The following is a 26,673-nucleotide window of genomic DNA, read 5'->3' as shown; positions in this document are numbered from 1 at the left end:
CCAAGCCACGTACGGAAGAGAAATGTTTAGATTGTGGAAGGGACTCAGTCCTTACAGCCAGATCAATAGGTCCAATACTGCCTTACTGGAAAGGGTCATTTAGTTCATACAGGAACGGGACTGGTGTTTGGGGAGATGGGTTTGCTGACCGTATGTCTTCAGCTGAAATCTCCCTGCCACGCGCCCCACTTTTTACTCTCATTCCCACTGAGTTTACTTGGGTGTTGGGTCCCCATTTCAAATCTACCGTTTGACAGTATCAGACCGAAGCCTTTAGGATAAAGTAACGTCCTTCCTTGCCCTCAAGCGGTCGGGCTCGGGCGCACCGCGGCCCGGGCGTCGCGCTGACCGGCGCCCCCTTCCCCGCCCGCCTCCCCGCAGCTGCTGAACTGCATCATGGACATGGTGGAGAAGACGCGGCGCTCGCTGACCGTGCTGCGGCGCTGCCAGGAGGCCGACCGCGAGGAGCTGAACTACTGGGTCCGGCGGTACAGCGACGCCGAGGACTTGAAGAAGGGCGGCAGCGGCGGCAGCAGCCACTCCAGGCAGCAGAGCCCCGTCAACCCGGACCCCGTCGCCTTAGGTATCTTTTCCGCAGACGGGCCTTTGGAACGGGTGTTCCCCTGGGCTGTCAGTGCTGGCTGTAGGTTCAACGTGTCTTTTCAAAAATGAAGGCTGTCTAGGGAAGGGTAGGACGAAAACCACTTTATGTCCTCAGAATGTCTTGTCTGTTACACAGACTGGCGTAGAAAGAGGCAGCCACACAAAAAAATGAAACTTTTTCTAGGTGAATGTGCTGGGCTTATGCAAAACCTCAAAACTGGACCGGAGTTTCATCCGCATCACTAACATGTGTGTTCCTTCATCATACAGCTCTTTGGACCCTGCCCCCAACCTGCAAAACCGAACTCGGGGAGTGGGCTGGGTGCGTCCGTGCTGCAGTGGCTCTCCGGGGAATTGCGCTGTGCACCGGCGTCTGAGAGCGTTACAGCAGCGATGCGTGCGTGTGGTCTGGTTTTTAATTCAAGACACAGACCCTAAGACAACCTTGTGTCTCACATTTTAAGAAAACACTTTATCTCAGAACCCTCCCCCCCAGGAAGAGACCTAAGATGGGACACGATGCTGTACACCCAGAAATTGACACGTTGTAACTGACTGTACTTCAGTAAAAACAATTTAAAAATTTAAAAATTTTTAAAAAAAGAGACTTAAGGGCTTTATAATTTTCCCACTGCCACTTGAAAATTAGTGATAAAGATGTCGCTCTTCCATGACCTTAATGTACAGTACCTAACCATGAGTTTATTAATTCTGGTTACTTAGAGGACTATTAATATAGCTGTGCCTTAGAAATGGATTGCTAATATGTAGCTGTGTTTGGTACTGAGATTGGAGAATTGTTGGGGTTATAAATAGAATGTAATCCCAAATACATGGAATGAAATAATTTTTGAGCAGCCTGTGATCTTTTTCCTAAATTAATAATAAGCTGCCGTTTCTGACTTGGCTGGCTGGTACTTGTATATACAGTCTGAGTAAACTTAGTGGAGATGGGTTTGTGTTTACCTCTGTCCTCTCATCTCATTTTCTTCTGTGTTTAGCCCCACACCTGTTACCTGACTCAGATTCGGGTACAGTCCGTGCTGTAAAAACAAAACTAATTACACATGTGCAGACTGAGCTCGTGACTCTGGCCTCATTATCACCCCTGGCTGATTATCAAAAAATTGAAGAAAAAAAAAAAAACTTGAAGCATAGTATCTGGCTATTGATCACATTATCTTTTTTATTAAAATGCTTCCTAGTCAATAAAGTTTCCTTTGCATTTAGGTTTGTGGATCTCTGCCAGTCCCTGAATGCTGACTGTCTGTTGCCATAAGTATTAAAGAAGATTCCAAGTTACTCAATTTACCCAACAGACACGATGCTAAAGCATATTTTAAAGTGAATCATGTTGTTTGTTAGGTTGTGTTAGGGCAGGCAATGAAAATGTGTTCAAGTTTACTTTGAACAAACATCGATCCAAATAAAACTATTTAGAGCAGAGCAGAATAAACATCTTGTGTGAACCAGAAGTGGTTAATCATAACAGATCCGCTCAGGACAAATAAAGAGGACATTTGTAATCATCCAATCTGAGGAAAACTAAGAGCTTTAAATTAAGCAAAAGTTTGGGAGTGAAGATGACCATTTTAGCCTGCTCCACTGAACAGACTCATTGATGCCGTGCTTGCTCTGGGCCGGGCACCACGCCAGGCTCTGTGCCAGAGCAAGAGGATTCTTCTTCCCTTTGAGGAACTTCTGATCCAGTGGAAGAGACAGGCAAGGAGACAGCTAGCAGCGGTGCTGGATGGCCGCTCAGTTCAGTCCCCTGCATTGACAGGATGAGTATTTTCTGCTGTCCACTATTAAGGAAAAATTTCAGAAACAGGTAGGATTTCAGACCCACGTAAGTTACCTTCAGCTCACAGCACGCAGGACACTCAGCACACGGCCACCGATACTGGGTGCACGTTCTGGTGATGCCAGCATACATTCTTCTCCAGGAAGAGAGGTTTCGTTTCCCTGTCACAATAATTAAAAGAATAAACTTGGTTTTAAAAACTCCTTCTTAAGAGTACACACATCACCTTGCTTTTAATGATGTGTAATGAATTCATATCTTTGGTAAAATGGGAGGTTGCTCTGACTTTAAGCTTTTAGAGATTGTGTTATTAAAAGGCTACAAGTAGCTCATTTTCTTTGTTTGGACTCTATCAAAACAGTCCTGTTCTTTAGGAACACAGAACCTAGGTTGTCTTTTAAGAAACTCAGCACAGCTTGGGGAGAACCTGTCAAGGCCGCGCCATGGGCAGCTTTTAGCATCCAGCAGTTATTTCGCTGGTGTCTTTTGCTAGTAGCTTCTTGAAGTCTTTGAGTTCCATCCGTCTTGTGGGCTGAGCTGTGGCTATAAATAAGAAGACAGGTGGTTTGTAATCATCAGCCATAACCGTTTACATGAAGTGCTTTTTAAGGTTTTCTCTTAGGCTTTGGAGTTGAACGTATTTATGTATGAGATTAAAGGATTGGGGCTATTGGCTAATAAATGTATTTCCTGCCCCTGGAAGCCGTGCAGTGGGTGTGTGTACAGACAGGGACGTGGATGCGTCTGCATCTTGTGTGCGTGTACAGCTCCCTATGGTTGTTTTGTGTGTTTCTCTGAGCCTGGTCCTCTCAATTGTCCAGCTGCTGCTGGTCTCAAATGAGACCTTCAGGGCAATGTTAAAGAAGATAGATAGCTTTAGTTCAAAACGTTGCCTTGGTCACATTCCTCCTAGTCTTGGAAGCAATGGCAGCATTTGGTCATACACTTGTTCTTAGCATTCTTCAGGTTGTGCTCTGGGACTATACAGAGGACTGTGTAACTTCCATGACTGTTGAGTTGTCTTTGTTCAACTCATTCCCATTGTCACTTTTGAAACATATCCATATTCTTAGTCAGTGTGAGGGACTCGTGAGATGACATGATTAATCCAATTGATTAGTTAATTAGCTCATCTAATGGATCAATTGAATTTGGGGAGTTTTCCCCAGATATTAAGTAAAGACTATTTTAGATGAGTTGCCTCTTAAACAGGTTTACAACTGAGTGTACACTGGATCCGTCACGTCACTGCTACTCTTTAAATCAAAGACAGGTTGGTGTTTAAACACTTCCATGTCCTCTCCGACCAAATGTTCCTCAGGGTGGCTTGGGTTCTTTTTTTTTTTTTTCTTCTTTTTTTTTCTGCTTCATTTTCTTTTTCTCTCAGGATGCTGTTCACATCATTCTTGGCTCCTGACGCTTTAGTTCCTTTTTCTTCTTACTGCCTTTGGGCTATTCTTGAATCTTTCTGCCACTCATCCTGTGTTCATATGTCCTCTTTCTGTGTTTCTCAAGTCTCCTGCACCATTAGTGAAAGTTAAAAGACTTATCTAATGATGGATTCAAGACTAGTATCAGAGACTGAAGCCTAAAACCCTGAAATAGAGATGTATTTTTCCCTTTTGTGTTTTTTTTTTTTTTGATTGTTTGAATATTGCAAAGAGAGGGTATAAAATTTAGAAAACATCTTCACGCACATTTTGCTAAGGGTTTAGCTCTTGCCAGAAAGAAAAATGTCAGGAAGAGGTTTCTGTCTGTTTTAAATGAAATGATAAATTAAGTTGTTCATTCACAAAAACCTTAGAAATTCAGAAGTTAATCGAATTTATACCTCGCCCAGCCTCAAATAGATTGGTAGAGGAGTTACTACTTTAAAATTACTTTGGCTGAAAGTTTTATCACTGTCATGTGATTGAATTGTAGAGTTTCTCATTGCTGTCTAAATGCTCAGAAAATCTAGCATGAAGGTTAAAGTCACAGGGTCTGAGCAAGTTTCTGGATTTGAATCCCTGGTTCTTCTCACTAGTTTTGTGGCCTTTGGCAAGTAACTCTGTGCCTCAGTTTCCTCATCTGTAAAATGGAGATGGTACCAATGCATATTTCATAGGTATTTCCGTATTAAATGAGTTAAGTGTTATAAAGCATAGGGGACAGTGCCTGACACACAGATGTGATGTAAGTAATAACTATTATTATTATTATTATCATTATTATTATTATTTATTATTATTTCATGCAATCTCAAAGTTTAGACAATAGCAACACATAAAATTAGTGTCTTGGCTTGGCATCCAGGATTATGAGATGATAGTAGATTCCTAAGTTTGTTCTATTCTGAAAGTATTTCCAAGCAGTAATTTGGAGGTGACTACTTTATTTAGTAGACAGAGAGACTAGAAAAGGGGGAATTCTGTCTTAAATACAACAAATCTATTGTACCTTTGGGAACTCAGTTTATAACACAAGGCTGCCAAAACGTAGTTTACTCCCATCCGAACAAATCTCTCAGTCACCTCTCCACTTACCAGATGATGGCAACCACAAACAAGTTATTCAGAGTATATCTTCGTATAAAAGTTCAGCTATTATATACTTGTATTGGTTGCTTTTAAATTACGTCATGAAATTCGTATCAAGACCGTGCGTCTGAGCTCCTCATGTAAAGTGCCTCCTGTATTTAAAAGGTCTATGATATTTAATATATCGGGTTAAAAAAGATGCGACTATTAAATATGTCCGTCTTTGAAAAACAAGAAGAACTTGTTGTCTCCTAGAGCGTCAGGTATTTTTATTGTTAGAGATGAAAGTCCTAATGTGGTTCCTGGCTTCTAGGTTGGGTGTCTGAACAGACAGTTGAGATTTCTGCATTTATTATCCTTAAAAACAAAAATAAGTAGCATTTATAAAGATGAAATCATATGACTCTTCTTTTGATGGTCTGTGCTATGTATCATCATGACCACAGCCTCATTCTGCCCACTACAGGGTGACGGCCAGATGTAGGCGCTGCCAAGCTTTGAGCATTGCTGTTCTGGGTCGCATGAGGTCACATTGCTCCTCCAAAGGCTGTCAGCTCATCCCTTCCTGTGTGCTGATGGTGGCCCTTGCTGTATCTAGTATCCAATGGTCTCCATCTGTCGTAAGTGCAGTGCATCTTCCATCGCCTTCATGCACCGTGGATTGTTCTTTCTGCCCTTTCACGTTTCTTATAACCTTCCCCCACTTTGACTCGGTCTCCCCCCTTCCAGAGGCTTCCCTCTTCCTCTTCTCTTAGCCCCCAAGCGATTTGCATCCAAAGCAAGCTAAAACTTAATTTAGAAGGACTTTTCTATAATTCTCCCATCTATCAGTGTATACGTTTCACATTTGAAATCATCTCGTACGGACTCTTCTGTCTTTGCTTTTAGCACTGCATTTGAGAACAACCATCCACTTGATAGCAGTTTGCATTTTATAGGTGGTCAAGGTTTAACGGTTAAAAATTTGTTTCTTTAGAACCTGAGACTTAGGAACAGGGTCTTGCGTAAGTTTGTCTAGGTTTCTTATTTTATCCTAAAATAAGAAAGTCTTTGGAGAAAAGTTGTCTCTGTTTGTAATATTGATCAACTTCAGGATTGTTTTGTTTGTTCAGCTCAGTTTTGCCTGTGTACACTCCATCATCGCTGCTATTAATCAGAAGAGGAAAACTTAAATGTATGAGTCATTCAGATTCTGTGGCTATTAAAGTAGTGTTTGTCAGTGTTTCAAAATAGATTCTGGGGAGCACTTCTGCTGCCGTCACTCTGCTCTTCCTGTTGGCACACTTGACGCTCATCCAGGACACAGCAACGTAGAGCTGGAGAGGACATAAAATATGTGTATATGCATAAGTAGATGTATGTTAAACAATTATTTGCCTTTACATTCTGCAGCTATTTTGAAAACAAACAAAAACAAAAAACCTTCCCTTCAAAAAGCAGGGTAGGGTTAAGAAAACTTTTGCTTGATTGGCTTTGGTATTTCTGTCAGGTGTCTAAGTCAGGTGGAGTTTGACTCTGGGAGGCTATGGGGAAGTGTCACTGAGAATTCTGTGGTGATGTAGCCGGGAGGGTGAAACACTGCACAGCTTTGCCATGTGGTAGATGGAGCCTCACGACCTGTCCCCTATAGCACATGGGAAGGTGGGCGCACGACTGACCCCTATATGTTATCTGTCTTTGAGTAAATTTGGGGGCTATTCATGAGGTCTGAATAAAATTTATAAAAGTATCATCTAAGAGGTTTGAGGACTTCTGTCCAAGGACTCAGACAGTGAACTGCTGACAATAGAAATAACTTCTGTCCTCAAATGACGTGTACTGAGGGGGTAAAAACTTATTGGCGTGTATCTCTCAATCCAGACCTCTTCAGTGGTTTTGCTTTGTCTAAAGTTTTGTGCCATTTGGATTTAAGTGCTAGGAGAAAAAAGAAACTTTAAGGTGCTATTCTGACCTTAGTCAGTTATAAGGAAATAAGCGTACAGTTGGTCCTCCATATCCATGGGTTCCACATCCATGGATTCAACCAACCACAGATCAAAAATATTCAGGGAGCAAAAAATTTCAGAAAGTTCCAAAAAGCAAAGTGTGAATTTGCCACTTGCTGGCAACTATTTACATAGCATTTGCATTGCACTGTGTCTTGTAAGTAACCTGGAGATGATTTAAAGTGTATGGAAAGATGTATGTAGGTTATTTTGCAAATACCATCCCATTTTTTTACACGGGACTTGATCATCCTCAGATTTGCGGGATGATCCTGAGGGGTCCGGGAACCAGACTGCTTCAGATACCAAAGGATAACTGTACATCTGTTCCTACTGGGCAGCCAACTGAATACAGTCACAGTGACAGTAGCAACTAACATCTAACGGGAGTTTAGGTTGTGCCGTGCTAAGCACGTGGTAGGAAGTACCTCATTTGGTCCTCACGTCAGCAATCTCAGATGTTGTAGTATCGCCCCCACTTACAGGTGTGGAGACTGAGACACTGAGAAACTAACTTGCCCGACGTCACAGGGCTAGAAGGTGGCAAAGCCAAGACCCACCTTCACGGGCTTTGGAACTAACTCGTGCGGCCTGTGCTGCCCAAACTGGTAATTAGTATCTTCCACGCATGAAATTTGGATAACTTAACATCACCTTTCCTGTTCCCCATGATAACTATTGCCCATTTATTTAAAATAATAATAATAATAATACTCCTCTTTCCTTAACCCAATAAGTGAAAAACCTTTTTTTTTTTTTTTGCTACTTTGGAGAAGGCATTTTTTTCCCCTGTCTTTAGACTTTCCAAATCTATTCTTACCCGATAAATTATTCTTTTTTACAGGGGGAAGGTAATTAGGTTTGTTTGTTTGTTTGTTTGTTTATTTATTTATTTATTTATAGAGGAGGAGCTGGGGATTGAACCCAGGACCTTGTGCATGCTAAGCATGTGCTCTACCACTTGAGCTGTACCCTCCCCTCCAATAGATTATTCTTAGGCCAAAGTTTTTTCTCCTGAAAAAAACTGTCTTTAAGAACTGCCTTAAGTAAATCTCTGTTTCACTGTGATGTGGTTAAGTGTGAACTTGACTGTACTTTTATTTCTTCTGTAAATAGTTACAATGTGAAGGGTAACTTGATGACTCTAATTAGCCAGATCATATTTCTCTGAAGTCAGTTTTATATGTGCCAGTTTTATCAAGCTGTTTAACAAATGAAAAACTACTTACATATTTTGGTTTCCATCATGTATTGTGTGGAAACGAATGAGCATTTGATGCACAGTGAGGTCATGACACGATGGTAGTTCCAGTCCATCTGATTGTCAAGTAGTCGTGAAATTATAATGTGAACTTTTTTTATATTTGAAATAATATTGGATTTAAGGAAACATTGCAGGATCGTACAGAGAGTTTCCATGTGCCCTTCACCAAGCTATAATAAGCTTTTGCTAATTCAGAATAGTTGTGGGAATTTTATATTCTGGCCAAGTGATAATCTACATATTCTAGAAGGATTCAGAACATTCAAAATGTGTCTGAGGCATTCAGGTATAAAACAGCACATACCTAGCTAAATGGATTGTGCTTTTCTCTATTTTGATATTCTTTAGCTTCTTAAAATACAGAAAACTGGGCTGAGTTTCTTTTAACCTTCAGTATACATTAGATAAAGTATTGTTTTGAAAAGAAACCAGTCTGCTACTTAATAATATTTCTTATACATATAGAGAAGACTTCAGTTATTCAATATTTATCATGAGTTAAATGATTGTTATAGTTACAAAAGTTAACGTGATTTTTTTCTCTTCCCCCAAACTTCTAAATACACAGGCTATTCATTTTGTAATCCCGTGTGGAAGACGTGTAGTGTCTGTTTTAGCTGTGAAGGACTGCATGCGCTTTACTATTAAGCACATATAGAAGGTTTCATGTCATTTTCATGAACATGTTTTCTCAAACTTTTAAAATTGACCAGAATAATAAGCAGAGCATTTCATTTAAAGTAGAACTTCATTTTCTCTTTTGAAAAGCATGTACTGGTTACATTTGGTCAACAGGGTATCTGTGAAACCATTCTAATGATTCTTGCTTCCATCCATGTCAAATCCATATGATCCAATTTTTTGAGACTTCAGTGCTCAGCAGATTTTTTTTTAAGTAATTAAGTGTGAGAACTGGTTAGCCATGGCTCACTGCTTATTGGAAGGTAGTGGAATCAGAGCTGTGTAAAAATTAAATAACCCTTGCACTTGATTTGTTAACTATCAATTTGCCTCTCAGAAAAGAAAATTACCATATATATATATATATATATATATATATATATATATATATATATATATTTATAAAATATGCTCATAAAAATTCCCATAGTTAGGGAGTGCTGGGAACAGTGTTCCCAAACATCAGCTTGTATAGTGAAATAATTAGAGTGGTTTCAGCTTGGAGCATACAAGGCATTTAGACCCGAGATTTGTTTTCCTTGAACTCTGATGACCGGTCTTGCTATTTTTGTTAATTTCATTTTTTTTAATTATTTTTTAGAAGTGAGGTGCTCAGCATTTTCAAATGACGTTTTTTGTAGAGGAGCCAGGAGAGTGGGTGTTGCTTGCTTCTAACCGTGTGTCATGACCTCACAGTGCTCATGGTGCTCTCCTCTCTCCGCCCGATTTTCATCTTCTCCACAGACGCGCATCGGGAGTTCCTGCACAGGCCTGCTTCTGGATACGTGCCAGAGGAGATCTGGAAGAAAGCTGGTAAGAATTGTTTAAAAACACGAGTTTCGTGTTCTGGCAGCTGTGTGCAGTTGTTAACGCAGTGATGTGAAGAAAGACGATAAAGGACTTTCCTGCTAACAACAACAACAAAACAAACCCCCACTCGCAAAATTTTAAAATCCTGATAAATATTCTTAAACCCAGCCTGATTAGAAGATGAAATAATTTTTTATTTTGGTAGCATCTGCTCCCACCACTGTAATGAATCTGGTGACACTTCTGTTGTCAGCCCCCGGTTTTGGGGGTTGTGATGGTTTTGGGCTGAAAGCCTGAGGTCAGCTTGCATGCAGTTTTCCCTTCTTGAAAACAAAGTCTGATGTTTTACTTCGGCCTTTTCTCCAAACTTTTTATTTTTTAATTGAGGTACAATTGACATATTTAAAAAAAAATAAAATAAAATAACATATCAAATCTAGTTGACTTGTTGAGGCACTCGGAAATTTTATGATTACAATCAGTTTTTTTTTAATTGACCATTTGTGCTAATTAATATTCAGTGACCAGAGCTTAATTAATTTAAATGACAGAGTTGCTAAATTTCTATTTTTCGTTTCCATGTACACTATCTGATTTTCATTAAGAATTTTTTTTTTTAACATTTTGAAGTAGATTTAAGCTTCTGATGACTCCTTGACTGACTGTGCTTTTAAAGAAGTTCAGATCTGGCAGAATGTTGGTGCATCATCGGGCACTATAAATGTCCAGACAAAATCTTATAAAAACCAGCTCAGGAGATAAAGCATAAACCTGTTTTAAGAGTTAAAAATGACATTGCAGGGGGGGCGGGGTATAGCTCAAGTTGTAGAGAGCATGCTTAGCATGCATGAGGTCCTGGGTTCAATCCCCTGTACCTCCTCTAAAAATAAATAAAAACCCAATTAATTACCTCCCCCACCAAAAAAAAAAAATTAATAAAAAGTGACATTGCAAATGCATAATGTGGCTGACCTACTATGACCCTGACTGTTAAAATAGTTTCAGCAGAGAAACTGGAAAATGGATCAGATGGGTGCAAGGCTGGGAACCCCAGCTAAGGAGTGACAGTCAAGGGAAAGGGTTTATTTTTCCTGCAAAAGATTTCTCTTTGGGTTTTGATCTGATCCCATTGTGTCTGTAGTTCTGTGCAGCTTGCTGCCTCTGGTCACTTGGCTCTTCTGCGAGTTTTGTGGTGGGGTTTTGTTTGTTTGTTTTTGTTTAGATTTTCTAACAAACAATCGTTTTTATAAGAGTGATAATGAATCTCAAGATCTGATAGTGTACTAGGCCTAACAACTTAGACTGAGGACCAGAAAGCTCTGTTACATGTCCAGGATACAAACCAGAGAGATCCATTCAGCCTAAAGGGTAAAGTTTTTACTTGTGTATGTTGCTCATCTGCATCGCCTTACCCAGGTTTTCAGCATCACCTCTAAGAAGGTTTTCTACCAGAGTAATAGTCGTGGGGTACTTTCCTAAGCTGTTAAAATGTGCTGGGTGCCCCCTACCTGGAAAAAGAATTGCCACAGCTTCCTTCTGACCACTTTTCATCCCCAGTTTTAAGTTGTCAGTGCAACTTATTCCAATAAGAGGTGCAAAGAATTGCCACATTGGATAGCAGAAGGGTGACTTTTTATGTCGAGGGAGAGGGTCTTCCTCTGCACTTCCCTTATTTATGTATATTTAAATTTAATTCTGATAATTCATAAAGAAAAACTGATGGTGAGGTCTTGTGTAATCCAAATACCTTCTGAGCTATTATCTGCTCAAGTCCTTGTTTGACTGCTATTAAGTGACAGCAGATTTTTCTGAATATACTACCTTTGTTGGAAAGTCAACTTGAATAGCTCTGCACAAAGGAAATCCTACCATAAGTGGTAAGCAATTGGAAGCAGATTCTAAACTGTACTGTGTATCTTCCACTTAATAAGTTTTTTTTTTTTTAACTTGACATGTTGTAATCTATTGAGTCCACTATTATTTTTGTTTTGTTTTGGGGTTTCTGAAACCAGTTCTGGGTGTACTTTCCATCGTGAGGACTCTGAGAGGAAAGAGAGTAATGCTTGTTTTTGGTGGGGCCATGCATTCTCTAACAGGGGTTAAACCTTATCAAGCAAATGTTTGGGATATTTTTCAGATGTGCCTATCTGTCTATATCAGGTCTTCAGTCTAAAATATGACTTGGAAGTGGTGTCCATTCAATTTGTATTCTTCTCACAGCGATATCTCTAACCTCCTGCCTAGAAACAGTTTGGGAATAGTTTTCTGTGGAGAGATGCTAAGTTTTAAGGGGTGTATTGAATCCCCAAAGTACACATGACAGGTTCACCTGGAAATCCCAAATAACTGCTTATAATATTTATCTCCATAGGCTTCTTAAAAAGCATTTCTAATGTTCAAAGTGTCAAGGTGTCCAACCTGATGACAACACCAAGGGCAGAACGTGACATCTTCATTCAGCCTGTTACAATTTGAAAGCTTTTTCCTAAGATTCTAAAATTTGCTGTGGACAAAATTTTTATTTTTAGGGGAAAAAAAAACCCTATAAAGTGTGTCTTTGCAATGAAAGTATTATAAGTTATTTTGTGGCAAAAGATAAGTAAATCACATTTAAAGCATTTGAAAACTCTCCAAAGGGTAGAGCTATAAAATTCAGTGTAATATAACCAGTGCATCTTTTTCAAAAAAAAAAAAAATTACAGTTGCAAGAAGTATATCCTGTGCTTGAAAGCACAACATATAATATTTTGCACCATTTTATTTTGAAATGATTTCAAACTTGCAGAAGGTCGCAGAAGAGAGTAAAAAATTTCCTTATAACTTTCTCCCTGTTTTCCCATATTTGCTTTAATGTCTTCTCTCCCTCTCTTTTCCTCTTTCCTTCCCTCTTTTTCTTTCTCTGTTATACAGATTTTCCCAACCATTTGAGAGTAAGTTGTAGACATGCTGTCCCTTTACCCTAAACATTTTCTTGTGTTATTTCCTAAGAACAAGGACGTTCTCTTATATAAGCACAGTGCAGTTACCACAATCAGGAATATTAACCTTCAGACACAATTAATTTAACCTACAGACGCTATTCAAAATTTGCATATTACCCTAATAATATAATATAATAATATACATACTAAATATTTGGATTCTCAACAAATGTCGAAGGCCATATCAGTTTTCCCCTGAAAGGTAGGACTTTTAAAAGCAACAACAAAGGTAACCAAAGACAAAAGGTAAAAAAGGTTTTCATAAAATTGGAAAGTCTACCATAAAGATAGTTTTTAAACTGCAAGTGTTTTCTTCAATATATTTCTTTTTCAAACGATCAGTGAATGTTTGTAGTTGGTAATAAATATTCAAGCACCTTGCAAATGTCCTACCAATTCTCTTTGCTGATCTGTATATGCCTGTGGGATTAGAATAGGAATGCATAATTTAAATATAAATTGCCTGATTTGCATATACAATTAGTCAAGCTACAGCTTTGATCGTAAGCAAAAATTATTGTCCTGTATTACCACTTAGATAGAATTTAATTCACCTTGAATATTCAAACGAAATTAGACCCTGGCTGTATTGTTAGAAGGGCAGCGCTTCCCTGGTGCCCCAAGTCGTTTATGACGGAATGATAGAGGCGAGGCGTCTGTTCACCTCCTGGTGAAGAAGATGCTTTGCAAGCTCAGTGCAGTCCTCTGTTTCCACCCAGATTTTAAATGCATATCTTCAAGCAGCCAACAAAGGCTTAACATATTTTAGTTAATACTTGCAGTCCTGATCTTTTCCTTATAATTCAGTTTATAAAACCTAGCGGACAGTAATTGCTAATGAATGAACTTTAGAAATAATGCTGAGAAAATGGCAGAGGCTACAAACGTCATGACAGTTAATTACTCGTGGAGGGCTTTTTATGACCCTCAAGTTGTGGACTATGGATGTGTGAAATAAACCATAGAAATTTAAGAAACTATAGAAGTATTTTCATCTCTTACATTTTTAATCTACAGTAAAACATTTTTATTAGGAATCTATGTTTTTAATTAAACAACATTTAATTAAGGTGCTTTTTAAGTGGGTGAAACAATTAAGTGCAAACACTTGAATGAAACATGTCATAATTAGTTTTAATAGAGTGTTAATTGGTACTAGGTTTGCCAAGTTAATAATTACTGCTTATTAAATTTTCAATTAATCATTGTCACTTTGCTTTGAATAAAGATGAAAATTAGATAAACTAATTCGGGGGGAGGATATTTTCCCTTGTTAATTCGAACAGTTAATTTTTTAAAATGGAAATTACTTGTTTTAGTTGTCAATCTTATGTTGTACATTAGTCAAATCTTTGCACCCTTTCCACAGCCAAAAATAAAGAGCTAATTTGACACCTTGCAGGTCCGCAGTCAGGCCCGATCGTTTTGGCCCGCAGTATGATTCAATTGCATTTGTCTAGTGTAACAGTTGGTTATGCGAAACTGTATATATTTGATTCAGTAGATGGACAACAGCTGAATATTTGGAAATGAGAAAATGATTCTTAAAAGTCCCTATCATTTAGCCTATGAAGGCATATGCTCACATTCCTCAGGAAATGATGAGAGAAGCTGGATATTCTGTGTTTCATCCTTGATCTCTTTAAAGGGTCTGCATTAACTTAATTGCTTTATGAGATACCTTTTCATTATTGTGTTGTATCTTTTGCCAGACAAACAACCGTGTGCTCTTATATATGAGTGTGTGTAAAATCTATTCCCCGCCTCTTTTTTCTGGGTACTTTACCCACGTACAGCCTGTGTTCATTTTAACCTATAGCACCTGTGGCAAAACACCTTCTTTATGTGTCTGAATTATCCAGACAGGTTTCTTGAGGTTGTTTTTGTCCTTTTACTATGGATTCTGGTCTCAGAATCTTTTCGGGGGTACGAGTTTGGTAGAAAAGTTGTAGCGATGATGGCAGTAGTTAAAAAAAAAAAAAAATCCTTCCCAGCAGTGTAACTTAAGAGGGCTGGGGCGGGGAGGAAGCTTACCCTCTGTTTTCCTAAATGAATTTCCAAAATCTGGAGTTTTAAACAGAAGCACTGGCCCGTATTTGGGACGCGAGTGGCGCCCGTGTGTAGAGCGTGCGCCCCAGCCATCAGCGTGCCCCGGGTCCCGCGCTAACCCAGCACTGTTCTCTTGTCCGGTCCGGCCCGCCGCGGGGTGGCGCGCAGAGGAGGCGGTGAACGAGGTGAAGCGCCAGGCGATGACCGAGCTGCAGAAGGCTGTGTCCGAGGCCGAGCGGAAGGCGCACGACATGATCACCTCGGAGCGCGCCAAGATGGAGCGCACGGTGGCCGAGGCCAAGCGGCAGGCGGCCGAGGACGCGCTGGCTGTCATCAACCAGCAGGAAGACTCGAGCGAGGTGAGGCTGGCGGGCGCCCCCGCGCCCGGAGGAGGTCGCTGCCGCCAAGTAGGGCGCTGGCTTTTGATTTCAGGAGGTCACCAGTAAACAGCGGATGTTGGACTTCAGACAGATAAATCTTGGAGGTGGGGCCAGGGAGGAGACTTGGAATAATTGAAGGGGGGGGGGGGTTTGGCACTTGGGAAATTGACCAAAAGCTGATCAAGTTTTGTCTTTATTAAAGACCTAAAAGAACATCTCTGACAAAAAAAGGTTTTTTAATATATTTGGTGAGTATCAGAGGACCGGAAATTCTTATAGCTTACTAGCATACTGCTAGCGTCTCTTACAGAGATCCAGAACGCCAGTGTGTGTCTGTGTTAAATCATCTGTGTGTGGTTTCCTCCTAATAGCTGGGATTTAATAGAGATACCGCGGATAAGCTGTGCGCTCTAAAGACGCGCATGCCTGGATCAAAGTCACTTCCTTAACCGCTGGTTCCAAAGTACAGCACTAAACCAGTGGGCGCATCAATTAAACGTTTCTAAGAGATCTTCTGCAGGGTCTGTTTTTGCACATTACTCCTAATGGTTACGATGGTCATTTTGTAGCATAAGATCACTGCCAGAGGTAATATTTAGTATTATTGCAGGATATTAAAGTACACACACATGTGGCCTGAATGTCTTCAGGGTATGGGAAGTAACTCAAACAAAGGGTCTAACAGACTGCTTTTTAAGTGGAGACTGAAGCCAGAGAGCAACATGGTAATGCTCTGCATTAATTAGCACAGCACCACAATCCTCCACCCCTAAAGTCACTAAAGCCTAAAGTAAGGAGGGCAGTTAGCTCATGCTGCCACGCTGGACCAGCAGGAGCATGAACTGATAAATCAATGGTCCACTCCGACGCGTATCTATAATTTGTGAGGGAGAATAAGAATTTAATTTGTACCAGACTTCCCTGTAGATGAAAGGCCCCTGTGGGAATTACTCGATACTCAGAGTTTCTGTTTAATGTGTAGCAGATGAATAACAAGGGGACAAAAGGAATTGATTTGCAACATTTGAAAGTTTCTCAGGGAAAGAGGGACAAAGGGAAGTTTATCTGCTGTTTAATGGCTGACTTTTCCATCATTGAATTAAACCACACATAAATTCAATTTTATTGGCATCTCATGGCTAAGATATTTAAGGGCCTTGCTTTGCGTCTTTTGAGGGAAAAAATGTATCAGCATCTTTTGGAGAGAATATGTCCTGCTCTGTTCAAGTTAGTAATACCTTGAGGCACAGTTGTTGGCTGTCATTAAAACATTATCTTTCTTAGGAACACTTTAGGGCTATTACATCTGCTAAGAGTATTTCACAGGTCACAAAAATCTAAAGATAAGTATCTAGAAGAAATTGAGAATTAAGTCCTTATATAATCATGCTGTAGGCCTTTAGTGTCAATAATCTCTGTACCTTTACTTCTGATACCTGTCCAGAAAAATATATGGGCTCGACACCAGTATTTAGCAATTATAAAATATGCTGTATCAGACAGCAGCTCCAAACAGGAGGTGTGATGAACTAACCTGGGTGTGTACGTGGGATCCTCTAAAGTGACTGCTTCACTTCTCTGTCTTTCTTTTTGGATCTCTTGGGAAACCGATCTTTAACACAGCACCACCCTTGTCTTCAGGGGCACTTCTCTGGATCTTACAGCAGGCTATGCCAGGAGAAAAGGTTTGGGAGTCAGAGGGCTAAATTTAATCCCTGGCTCCACCTCTCATCATTCTGTGAGTTTTGAGAAAACCACCAAAGCTCCAAAAGCTTTGGTCTTCTCATCTGGTACAGTGGCTAGAACCTTGAGACTTAATAGTTTTGTTACGTCTCAGGTGAAGCAGCTCCCCTGGCTAGGGTTACGCAGCCCGGCAGTGGCAGACTCCAAGCCGGGACTCCCAGCGTTCTGCCAGTCCGTGCATCATTCCAGAACAAATGGCATATAAGGCTCATTAGGATGAGTTTGGGTTGCAGATAAAGACAGGCAACTTAGGTCTGGATTCCCACTTCTTTTTTTAAAACCACAAACAGGACCATTTGTTAGACTTGTGGGGCATTGATCTCTCGAAAAATAAACCTCATTTCACCAAAAGTAATGGAGACATCTTTCCTGAAATGGAAGAGAGATTTTGTTTGAATGAAGCTGAGACTCCTCCAGACTTGCACACGAGTCTATACACACACATGCACGCACACAATAAAAGTGGTTTAACCAAGGACCCAAGGGATGACAATGTCTGAGAATAACCTAAGTGGTAGGTGTAGTTCACTGTACCTTTTGCTCAATCATTAGCCTGAAATTATATGTAAATACTTTCCCCTCCTCAGAAATTCTTTACTTTTCATTTAACACTGAGTACACAACCTGGAATCCAATGTGCTGTTTTTCTGCACCCTGTTCTTGCCACTCACTCAGGAAGGTACACCCTTTATTTTTTAATTTTTAAAATTTTAAAATTTTTATTTCTAGTGGAGGCACTGGGGATTGAACCCAGGACCACGTGCATGCTAAGCACGAGCTCTACCACTGAGCTGTACCCCACCCCACCAGGAATGCGCATCTTTTAGTAGAAACGACCTGATAAAAAGCCACCCCAGCAGTGATGCTTAGAAGTCTCCTCAAGCCTAGAAATCTCCCTGAGCCCCTCCGGGACAGCGCGAGCAGCTGTGACGTCCCTGGGCCGGGCTGGAGATGGCTGCTCCCGCCCTCACGTGGCCCCGGGGCGGGGAATCTGTTAGGCCAGGACTGCGTGGCCCAGCTGAGCTGCAGAGAAGGCAGCACACGTACACCTCGGAATTCTCTCCTGTGTTTTTATACTCAGAGGGTTTTCTTGAGTTTTAACCATTTGGCCTTAAATAAGACCCACATGCTTCAGAAATGGTCTTTGTTTTCTTAGAATAAAAGGTCTGGATGTTATAGTAATTGGTTGAAAAAAATAGATAACATCCCAATTAAATGTAGGTGCCATCGATTTTAGAACTGTCCCCAGAAGTTAATGGACATTCTTTTAAAAATCATGTTTGTGACCTGCCCAGGGCAGTTTATCTGATACATGTTACTCTAAATTATATCCATTTATTCATTTTTTCTGTCAATAACAAACAACGGAGCTTTTATTCTATGCTGGCGACAGTACTGGGTGCTGAAGGTGCAGCGGTCCCTGCCTTCCTGTTCACTGTAATTCATTAGAAGACTCAAACTCTAAAATTATGAGTCTTTATAGATTTAATGCAAAGGCTTCTGGGAAAAAGTTTTGTTTCATCTGACACTGAAGGTAATGAGGAACTCATTCGCAGCCCCCCACCCCCACCCCCACTGCCTCATCACAGCTTTCTCGGGCCATGGGCAAGTCAGTGCCTTCACTCAGGGAAGGTGGGAAGGGAAGCTTTGCCAGGCTTTGAAACCAGGCTGTGTGGCTGATGAGTTTTGAAAGGATCATTCAGGCTGCAGTAGATTAGAGGAAACAAAAAGGAGGAACCAGTCTGTTTCAAGAGACAGAGGAGGAGGAGGAAGAGGGTTGGATGAAGGTGGTTGGCAGTGGTGCTGGGAGTAGAGAAAACTGAATCAGCTGTGCCCAGGAGATCGAATGGGCAGGGTCGGATGACTGGTCAGCTTACAAGGAAGGAAGAGGGGGTCCTGGGTTTTTGGTGGACATGCAGGGTTTGGGGTATCCATATCAGGTGATCTTAACTTGAGCGCCCTTTAAGAATGACTGGCTTTGATCTGCCCAGGGGTTTTGTGTGGGTCACGAAAAAGGTAACTTTTCTTCATTTTTTTGTGTATAAAAGAAAATGCAAGTTAAAACTTTTTTTAAAAGAACCTCAATTATTTAATTCAACTAGGCAGACAGATTTTCCTATGTGGATTGAAAGGGACAAATAGACATAAAGGCTGAAATAGTTTACACTGTAGTGTGAAAACCAGGATAGTGCATGGTAATGCATAGCAACTGGGTGCAGGGTGACCGTACGTCCCAGTTTGAGACAGTCCCAGGTTAACCCCCGTTGTCCCATGTAATTATTAAGCGTGCCCCTCTTCCCTCTTAAGTGTCCTGGCTTGGATGGTAAATTAAACGTTCAGGCCATGTAAAGGCCATGTTCAGGTGATTAGATGATTATCTTTTGCTAGCAAAGCCTGGAGACCTATGGGTGGGGCAGAAAAAATCCCAGAGAATGACCTAGAAGACCTGATTTCTGGTTTCTGCTCAGCTATCATATCAAGAGTCCTTGGACAATTATTTGCTTACCTCACAGGGTTGTTTAGGGAAAAATAAATTATATTAATGTTTTAAAGTGTTTTGATGGGAGAGGGTAATAACTCAGTGGTGGAGGGTCTGCTTACCAGGCACCAGGCCCTGGGTTCAATCCCCATTAAAAAAGAGAAAAAGCTTTTTGAGAATTCTAGTGCAAGGCAAAATGATCTCATCCGTCCCACAGTGCTTCCTCACAAGAGACTCTAAACTTTCCTGACCAAAATCCATAATTTTTCCCTTTCCTCTCCCTTTATTTCAGCTGCCTTCTGTCGTAGACATGTACCCATCTCTCCCTTTACCTGGGTCATATGTGATCTTTATAATCTGAATCAGTAAAAATACATCTGTACATATATAAGTGCACACATTATTACTCTCTCCCCGACATGGAGACGTCAACCTGAGTTTCAGAGTCAGAAGACTGGAGTTCCCGGCCAAGCCTGGCCCTTCGCGCGTTCCTCCGGCGTGGTTGTGTTGAGGACAGGTGCCCGGAAATTCTCTCCTTTCTGAAGCTGGTCGCCTTCTTTCTGCTTTCACACATGTGAAGTGGACCTCATAATGCCATGCTGCTTAGGAAAACCAGTGGCCCTGAAAGGGAGGCAGTAAAGAGGGTAGACGTTTCAGAAGGAGGAGAGGAGAGTTTAAAGTATTATTGAATTGGGGAAACAGCAGGAAGAAAGCGTGGAGTCAGGAATGAATGTCATGTGGGTGTTATTCACAGGGAGGTGCAAATAATTCCTTAGCCAGCCTTGGACGCCTCACCAAGTCAAAGTGGGGTGTTCGCACCGGGCAGGCCAGTCCTGTACGCCAGGACCCCGTGATCGGCAGAGTAACGGCGGGTGACACGCGGTCTGCTCCCCGAGATGGCGTAAGACCTGTGATGGACGTCTGAGACTGTACCAGGCGTGGGAGAAGGTGCCTTTTCTACGTTCCGTACTTCAGTGCGGTGTACCTGAGTTCAGGCAGGGCAGACAGGGCTGTTGGCTTCGTTTTCAGCTGCGAAAAGCTTGGGTCCTGGGAAGCCAAGCCATTGCTTAGGGTCTCACGGCAGCAAGTGCAGGCGGGCCCTCAGCCTGGGTGCCGGCCTCTCGGGCCACTTTCTCAACAGCCACGTGGTGGCAGATACGTGACTCCGTCAGGTTATTCCCACTCAGGTCTCTAGTTTCACTTTGGTGGGTAAACCACCAGTTATTGTCATTCTAACTGTTAGAGTGACACTGGACTGCTCAGGCAAGCCACCCGAGCAGGTAATATTTTCTGTGCTTTCTCTTTTACGGTGTGTTTATTATCTATTTCACCAAGAATGTAATGCCGGTGCTTAGCATAAATCAGAAGGAAGGAAAGTCACTGAGTCTGGCCATCTTCATTTCTGGCTGTACTCATTTCCGGTTCCTGTCTGTAAACACAGACAGTCTTTCTTCCACCCCCAGTGAACAGAAGAATGTACCACAGCTCTTTCTCTGGGATCCACAACTTGTCTTAGCTTAGAGGATCAAAGCAAGGACTGGAACTGAGCCCAGAACAGAGTAAATAGCTGTCCTGTTCACAGCTTACTTTGGGCATTTGGGTGGCACTTGAGCAGAAACACTGAATCTTTAAACTCTGCTTTCTGGTATCTGCTAAGCCCTGGTCATGTGAACATATCTCTCTGAGAAGCTCCTCTTCATTGCTCCTGGAATCAGTGGACCCCTCCCCAGTGCGTCCTGCGCAGCACGGCCCCAGCTGTGGGGGTGGCCGAGTGGGGTCTGCAGGATGTACTTTGCACACGGTCTCCCAGCACGGCTTCTGTTAAAGCCTCACAATCTGATCAGAGCCGTCAGTCCTCAGAAGGATTTGGAGTTCTATGAGCATGGGCTGTGATTCTGTGTTACCTAAGATTTCTGTTTCTTTGTTTCACTTATTAAAAAGCCAGCTGTCTGTATCCATGGATGTTCATGGTGTAGTGGCTGGTGCACTGAGCCTGGAACCATCTGGGGTGGTTCACCTCGTGGAGTTTGGTTTTCTCATCTACAAAACTGTGATAATGTTTATGTGACTCACTTTGCAAGGTAGTTGAGAGGTATAAATAAGATGAGTAGGAGTATTTTATAAACAAGTCACCTTACACGTGAGCAGAGTGTCTGTGTAAGAGAGAGAGAGATGGAAAGCCAACTAAGAAGCTAGTCCCACAGGAAAGGCAGGGAAGGAATTTGGATAGCAGTCGTGAGATTGGAGAGGAAGGGAGACCATGGAAGCAAGGTCTGTGGGGTTTGGCACTGCAGGGGCTACAGAAAGGGGAGATTCACAGAGAGATGACAGAGCCTTGGGGCTGAGTGTCGCCATGGCTGAAATACACCACACCAGAGAGTCAGGTGTGGGGTGACTGACTTGGGGCAGAGGAGCATCCTGGTGGAGCTACCAAACAGGCGGGTTGAAAGTAAGAGACTGCAGCTCCGGAAGGAAATGAGGGCTGGAGAAGCATTTCAGGGTCGTCTTCTTACAGCTGATGGTTGAAACCACGACTGACAAGGCGGAGGGTAGGAAGGAAAGGATATTTCTTGATGCCAGCTTCCCTCCTTGCCAAATGCTTAGAAGGAAATGAAAAACAGAAGAGGGAAAGGTTATAGTTCAAGAAACAGAAAGTTAGTATCTGGAGACCAAAGTTCGAGGGGATTTCAACAAAGGGATTTTTTTTTTTAAAGGAGGAATGAAGAAATGGTCAGTAGTGGTGAATCTTCAAAAGGCGTGAGGACAGTGAGGAAAGAGAAAAAGTAATCAGCCGCTAGGGCAGTGTGAGAGGAAGTAAGCTGATGTTCTCTGTCTCCGTACCTGGGGGCTGTAGAGCGCAGGGCCGTGAGCTTCCTCACTGTGCAGACTGCCCCGTGCACAGCCTGGATAGAGTCTCATTTCCATTCAGCCAGTGCCAAAAGGAGGAGGTGGTGCTGGATCCTGCCGTTTATTCCGGGCCCACTGAACGTCAGGGCACTGGCATTGGCACTGGTGCTCTGACCAACCCTAGAGTTACGACTCCCGCTGTGTAGGTCCTAAGAGGACCTAACTCTAAGAGGTTAACTTGCCTGTGGTTCTAAAGCCACAAAGTGATGTGGTTAGAAATAAAACCCAAGGAAGAGCAGCTCTGGAGCCACCCGTGGCTGGAAGCCGTTCCTGTTGCTCGCCACAGCGCCTTGTCTTTGGCGTTCCCACCTCCCGGGTCAGCCTGTTTGCTCTCAGGACTGAAGTGCCCTGCTCACCGTATTCCTGCCACAGCGGCCTGTGAAAAGAGATCTGGCCAAAGTGTGGCATTTTGGAAAGAGTACTGGGTTTGTAGCTCAAAGGCCTGGGTGAATCAAACCTTGCCTGTGTCGTTTCATATTTTGTGTGATTTTAGGCAAGTCATTTACTATAAAGGTAATTTACCTTTTGGGAATTTTAATTATAATCATTCTGCTTTATTCACTGAGTATCGTTTGTGTGCAGGGTTTTGTCCCCCCCTCCCCCCCCCCAGAGAAGTATAGGTGGGTAAGACCTGGAGAAACTTTTTAGGAGAAAATGTTTTGTTTTCTTGTAAAAGGAATCTCCAACAGTAAGAACCAGAAAGAGTATTATTTTGCTGGTTAGACAGAAAGACCATCTTCTCTGTACTTTAAATCACAAGATGAAGGAATTAATTTTGTTATTAGGGACAAAAAGAATTGCTGATATGAAACAAAGCATTGGTGGTCTCTGACATGAGCTTTGGTCCCAAAAGCTTCACTTCATCATGTCCTTTTCCACAGGTCGTGTTAGTACATTAGCAAAAGGGAGGGTTCGGGTTCTGCCTCATATTCCTCATCTGACTCACAGCCTAACCTCGGTCAATGGCTGAGTCCGATTTTTCAGATAGGGAGGAAAGTATTCCTTATGCCGAAAAGGGAAAAATATCACAAATAAGGGAAGACTAGAAAGCGCTGTGAGCTTTGGGAGTGAAATTTGCTATGAAATACGGGATTCTTGGGGCGTCGACACTGTTGAGGTAATTCAGTCCCCAGCGTCATTCCTTAGAGGACTGAAACGGAAGCTCAGTTAGATGCAAAATGAATGAATGAATGAATGAAATATACAACTGTTAAGAAATGCTAGCCTGAATATAAAAAGCACCCGTTGGAAAATGTAAGATTAGACTTCAACCACTGACCCACCAGTATTCCTGCCTTTATGGAGATCCTCCTGGGCGTTACCACACAATTTGCAGTTTCCACCTTTGTGAATGGCGGAAAGCTTAGGAACTTAAAAGGATTCACATTCGAGTATTCATAAGATTCTGCACATTCCCTGGTCCCCAGCAATGTGCCGGTTGAGGGGCTGAATGCCGCTGCTCCAGCGTTTATCTTGCAGGTGTGGGTTCGTTAACAGGATGTCCGGTAGAGCCACTCAAGAGAAATGGACCAAAGTTGCTTCGTCTGTTTTCTAATGAGCTTTTAAAAAGGAATATGCACTTGGAGTTTTTTTGTTGGTTGAGCCCTTGTGCTTAAGTTCCCTACACATTCATTGTGATGCAGCGTCCATTCGGAGCAACAGAACCACGGAGGGCTTCCCCCGCCAGCTCATTTGAAATTGCTCTTGGTTGCACCTTCCCAAAGTCAGAGGTTGTTTTTGTCTCAGTTGTGGGTGGTAAATGAATGGGGTTGAACAACTTTGGAATGGGGCTGGAGGCAAAACTAGCCAGAGCCCTTGAATCCTGGGTCAGGACTCAGAGAGGCGAGGCAAGAAGGCTCAATTCCCAGCAGCTTCGTGATCCAAAACATCTGTTTCTATATTTGGCATAATTCCACTTTTTTTTTGTTTGTAAAATTGTTCCCATCTTTGAAAACACTTTAGCAAATAAAGAAGTCCCCATTCTGTCTCCTCTTTCCACTCCCCAACACATGCATTTGTAATTACCTGGTTTAGTCTGTGTGTTTAATCAGCTTAAATTGAGACGGTTTGCCTACATCTGATTTCAATCTGAAGGAGCCATTGAGTGCTGGGCAGTTCCCGCCTCGCGTCTGCCAAGACGTGCTTCTGCCAGAAAACAGATCGGACTCACACCAGGGTATTTCCTAAAGAAGCCACTTGACTCAGATTAGATGTTTAATTTCCTTAAAATATTATTTTGGATCTGGGTTTCTGTTCTCTAATTGGGCTTTTCTGATGTAATTTAGGAAATTTCACTTATTTCTGAGTTTCTTCCAGGAACCAGCTGGCATTATTCTAAATGCCTGAAAGCTCAAGGAAGCGAGCTTCCCTGAGTGCCCAGGGTGGGACCTCGCTGCTCCACACGGCGGGCCAGGCCTGTGTGTGTTTCGGTCTTCGTGGAACCAGCGTCCACGCAGTAAGATTGAATCTGCTTTGAAAAAGAGGGGCTTTCTATTTATGGTAATGAGGCCTCTGATGAGAAGCGCACATTTTGGGAGATATTTCCTGATTAAATCAAATTGAAGTACAAAAAATTGCTTTGTTCTGGTACTATAAATTTTAGTTTCATGTTTATTTATGACGTTAATATATAAATCCAGCTTCTCGATTAACTTAGCAATGTTCACTTACAACACCTCACACTGACCAAAGTTTGAAATCTTAAGTTTTTTGGGTTTTCTCCCGTTCATTGGGCAGTAATTTCTGAATGACACTGAAATACGAACGTACCGCTGAGCTCTTCTGAAAAATTTTAAACTGTGGTTCTTGAGTTCATCGGCCTCCAACACCTGAAAGACTCCAGGAGCCCCTTTACTCGTTAGCAAAATTAGGATGACTGCTAAGAATTCCTTTGTATGTTTTGCACAGTGACAAGACAACGCAGACCAGGGTGCCAGGCTGACATCCCACTGGGGTATTTTCAGCAGGCTTATGAGCCCACCTTAAGGCACACAACCAGCGTGCTGAAAGGCAGTAACTGCAGGGAGGACAGTGGGGGGATCTTTTAATATCCACATACATCAGGGCTTTAAAAAACGTACTTGAATTGTGACACGGCCACATACTGTCAGCTGGTTGGGGTTACCAGCTTACAGTCAGAAGTTTGTTTTGCAAGAAAATAATCAAAACCAAGGAGGATCAAGAATAAAAAGGTTAATGGTGCAAGGCTACGATCACTCGATACAGCGTTCCACAATGGGGATGGTCCCGCCGGAGGAGCCACACACGCTCCATACTGGCTTCCGGAGGTCCCCCCCTCCTCCTGGAAGGGCCCTGAAGGCACTGACATCCCTGAGCTCCTCCCCGCCCCCTCTCCTTCCCCAGGATCTGCCCCCTCCCTGTGCTGGTCCCTGGTGTGTCTGTGCCGGATTCATGATGTGTTTGTCTCAAAGTCCCGATCGCGGAGACAGCCTCGTTTCTGCTTTTCTCACTTCTTGGAAAGCAGCCAGTGGAGACTGGTAGCGGGCTTACCACAGTCCTAAAAATCGCTAGAATTTTTAATGTCTTTCTACTTGTCTTGAGTTGCTACGTGCAAATGAGCTTCAGAGGTCCTCCATCAGCTGGAAAGCACTGTCTGTGAATAGAATTATTATGCACCCAGTTTTAGTATGTCTGGTTTTTCAAAGCCATGTCGGGTGATCAGATTCATTCCTTTCACAAATATTTATTGAGCACCTGCTGTATATCGGGCACTGTGTGGGCCCTTCGTATACATCAGAGAGGAAAAACAAACCGAAGGTCCAGTCTCCAGGGGGCTGAAGGGGGTTGTTTGGAGACTGCCCTCCCATCCGGTTGTCAGGGGCGCCGGAGAGCTGAGTGCAGTGGGAGGGACTAAGCCGAGGCTCGCTCTCTCCGGTTTGTGGTGGCGCGGGGACTGGAGTCTGCCGTCTGTTCCATGAGAGTTGCCTTCAGTCTCCTACAGCGTTCTGCTAGTTCCTTTGTGATTCCTGGTAACATCTAGAAGGGAGAAGTTTCTGCCAGGAGTGATGCCTTTGTGTCTTCCTGTGGTGGTACTGGTATCAGAAAGGGAAAAGGTTAGATGGAGCAATTGTAAGTATGGGTGAGCAGAGAATTTGGATATGCAGATAGCCAAACCTAAAGGGAAGAGAATTCATAGAAAAAACAAATGATTTTCAACCATTTGTCATAACAGTTGTTGGTGGAAGAGTCTGGGCAGTCATCACGCCAAAACCTGCATCTTCAGTGTGTTTAGTGTGTACACACACACACACACACACACACACACACACTTGGGTTTGTCATTCTTAGAGTTCTTAAAAATAAGGGGGTCAGTGCTTCCTACCATACAACTTATAGTAAAAACAGAAACGAGTTTCAACCGTTTGTCATAATAGTTGTTGGCAGAAAGTTCTGGGCAGTCATCACACCAAAAGCTGCGTCTTCAGTGTTTAGTGCACACACACACCTG

At 42.3% G+C, this 26,673-nt stretch overlaps 1 protein-coding gene across 6 annotated transcripts in view; it reads left to right on the top strand.

Moving 5' to 3' along the window:
* Positions 1-26,673, top strand: part of RUNX1T1 (RUNX1 partner transcriptional co-repressor 1) — a 138,791-nt gene that overhangs the window by 107,963 nt on the left and 4,155 nt on the right. For 5 of the 6 annotated variants that reach the window (XM_074352946.1, XM_074352945.1, XM_074352944.1 and 2 more), the window contains 3 exons: positions 382-583; positions 9,601-9,669; positions 14,865-15,055. In XM_074352946.1, the coding sequence (XP_074209047.1) occupies positions 382-583; positions 9,601-9,669; positions 14,865-15,055 (462 nt within the window). Of the gene's footprint in view, positions 1-381; positions 584-9,600; positions 9,670-12,037; positions 15,056-26,673 lie in introns of those variants that run through there. The other variant, XM_074352949.1, reaches the window with a different exon arrangement.

The sequence above is a fragment of the Camelus bactrianus genome, chromosome 25, assembly GCF_048773025.1.
Source record: "Camelus bactrianus isolate YW-2024 breed Bactrian camel chromosome 25, ASM4877302v1, whole genome shotgun sequence".
NCBI classification, from domain to species: Eukaryota; Metazoa; Chordata; class Mammalia; order Artiodactyla; family Camelidae; genus Camelus; species Camelus bactrianus.
This window is presented reverse-complemented; position numbering and strand designations above follow the sequence as displayed.